This window comes from Labrus mixtus, chromosome 23 (genome assembly GCF_963584025.1).
Source record: "Labrus mixtus chromosome 23, fLabMix1.1, whole genome shotgun sequence".
Lineage (NCBI taxonomy): Eukaryota > Metazoa > Chordata > Actinopteri > Labriformes > Labridae > Labrus > Labrus mixtus.
In genome coordinates, this window is record NC_083634.1 from 20,733,693 (window position 1) to 20,736,192 (window position 2,500).

The window sequence follows — 2,500 nt, forward strand, 5'->3', positions numbered from 1 at the left end:
GTCATTGGCTGAGAGTCTACAGCCTCACGTATAGTGTGAGGATCATAACAGTCTGTAAGATGTGATTCAGCACTTTTTCTCTCCATCCGTCTCCTTCGTCACGTCCTTTTAATCTTCTCTCCATTGCCGCCTTCCTCCATCTCTCACGTTAACTGATGCTGACACCACCGCACAACTGCTGCTGTAAATAACTCTCTCTCTCTCTCGTCTACTAGGAGGTCGAGTTACGTGGTCACCACAAAGATCTACTGGGGCGGACAGTGAGTGTTTAACCAATCGCCACGAGTCTCTTGACTGTGTTTGCTGACATGCGTGTGTGGTAAAGTGTGAGTTTGTGTGTTCGCAGGGCGGAGACAGAGCGAGGGTTGTCACGGAAACACATCATCGAAGGTAAACAAAAACAAACATGTCAGCTTCCTCGTTTGTCTCGTCATAACATGAAGAGTACAAATCCTAATGTCATTAATTGTCTGTTTTTTTTGTAGTTATGTGGTGGCCATCTTGTTTCTTTTTGAGCAGGAAGTGACCATATTTGGACAAGAGAATGGAGCTCCGCCCTCTTGTCCAACTATGGTCACTTCTGGCTCAAAAAGAAGCAGCCAACTCCTCAGAGTGTCTTTTAGTTAAGCCAGGGGTTGAACAAGACGAGAACGAGATTTTGATAGGTCGCCATGGTGACAACATGTCAATCCTTGTAAGCCCCGCCCCTAACTACCTCCGCCCTGCTTTATTGGGACCGAAACTTTAAAACATTAAATCCCAGGCTCCTTTTTTTTTTTTTTTTTTTTTTTTTTTTACAGAAAGTTGTTTAAAGCGTCTTCTGGAGGTTATAGAGCAGTGTCGGTCATACAGCGGCCGTTGTCATCAGACTGTTGTCATGGAGACAGGACGGACTAGCAGAGCTTTTCTTCCATGAAAAAAGTGGTACATGGACACGAGGCCTGAGGTTTTAAATGATCTTGTTGTATGATTATGAAAGGTTCCTGAAGAGGTTTTAAAGGTTATGACGTCTCAGAGCGCCAAGCCAAAGTTGGCGTCCTATCTGAAAGGGCCTTAACAGAGGACTTGTTGTGACTGCCTCGTCTAAACTTTGACCTGACACAGATTGTTAACAGATTGACGTTATGTCGTCTCTGAACTCGATTGGAGGATTTCTGGAGTGTTTTTATTTTTTAAGCTTGCAGCCAATCAGGAAGTTAAAATCCCTAAGAGGAGGCGGCCATCATGGAGGGGACGCGGTGATAATAAAACAGTCCCATCGTTCACCGTTATAATTAACTGATACAGAAACATTCAAGGAACAAAGAGAGAGAGAGTCCAGGAGGCAAATCATATCTATGTTTCAAAATAAAACAAAAATAAAACGATTGAACTTTTTATAAATAATATCAGATAAATAATTATAATAAATAAAATACTCATAAGTGTTGAAATGAGATTTAACTGATGCTTCTGATGCTGCAGCCTCAGATCTTCACACTCACTTCAACACAGACGCCCAGCGAGCGAGGAGTGATTAGAGCGAGAGTGAAGATCCACACACTAATTACACACACATTCACACACACACACACACACACACACACACACTCAGAGAGAGAGTCGGTCAGTGTCCTCTGTCAGTTGTCGGAGGTCGTCGAGGCTTTAAGAGGCTCAGTCACACCAATACTGGATTAGGAGTTTTACACACTCACATAGTAACACACACACATACACAGTGACACACACACACACACACACACACACACACACACACACACACACAGAGATGAGCGTGCAGCATCAATCATCCGTCCTGCTGAAAGCTGCTAACAGCTCTGTTGACTTAAATCATTCTGTGAAATGCTAAACGCTAAATTTAAACCACAGAGAGTCTCTGAAACATCTGCAGCACACCCCCAACGTTGATTAGATCATTCTATAGCGCTTTATTTTCAAAGGTTTGGACTGATAACTCATACTACACATGATGTTTACTGTAAAAGCAGAAACCTCAAGACTGTCCAACTTTACAGCTGCAGTTCCTCCAGTGTCCACTAGAGTCTGTCTCCTGCAGTGAGTCAGTCCCCATAGAGCCCCATGTTAAAATGTCCAACTTTACAGCTGCAGTTCCTCCAGTGTCCACTAGAGTCTGTCTCCTGCAGTGAGTCAGTCCCCATAGAGCTCCATGTTAAAATGTCTAACTTTACAGCTGCAGTTCCTCCAGTGTCCACTAGAGTCTGTCTCCTGCAGTGAGTCAGTCCTCATAGAGCTCTATGTTAAAATGTCTAACTTTACAGCTGCAGTTCCTCCAGTGTCCACTAGAGTCTGTCTCCTGCAGTGAGTCAGTCCCCATAGAGCTCTATGTTAAAATGTCTAACTTTACAGCTGCAGTTCCTCCAGTGTCCACTAGAGTCTGTCTCCTGCAGTGAGTCAGTCCCCATAGAGCTCTATGTTAAAATGTCTAACTTTACAGCTGCAGTGCCTCCAGTGTCCACTAGAGTCTGTCTCCTGCAGTGAG

At 44.0% G+C, this 2,500-nt stretch overlaps 1 protein-coding gene across 3 annotated transcripts in view; it reads left to right on the forward strand.

The window, feature by feature from the left end:
• Positions 1–2,500, forward strand: part of LOC132958109 (voltage-gated potassium channel subunit beta-3-like) — a 35,203-nt gene that overhangs the window by 19,725 nt on the left and 12,978 nt on the right. For all 3 annotated transcript variants that reach the window (XM_061030730.1, XM_061030728.1, XM_061030729.1), the window contains 2 exons: positions 216–260; positions 347–390. In XM_061030730.1, the coding sequence (XP_060886713.1) occupies positions 216–260; positions 347–390 (89 nt within the window). The remainder of the gene's footprint in view (positions 1–215; positions 261–346; positions 391–2,500) is intronic.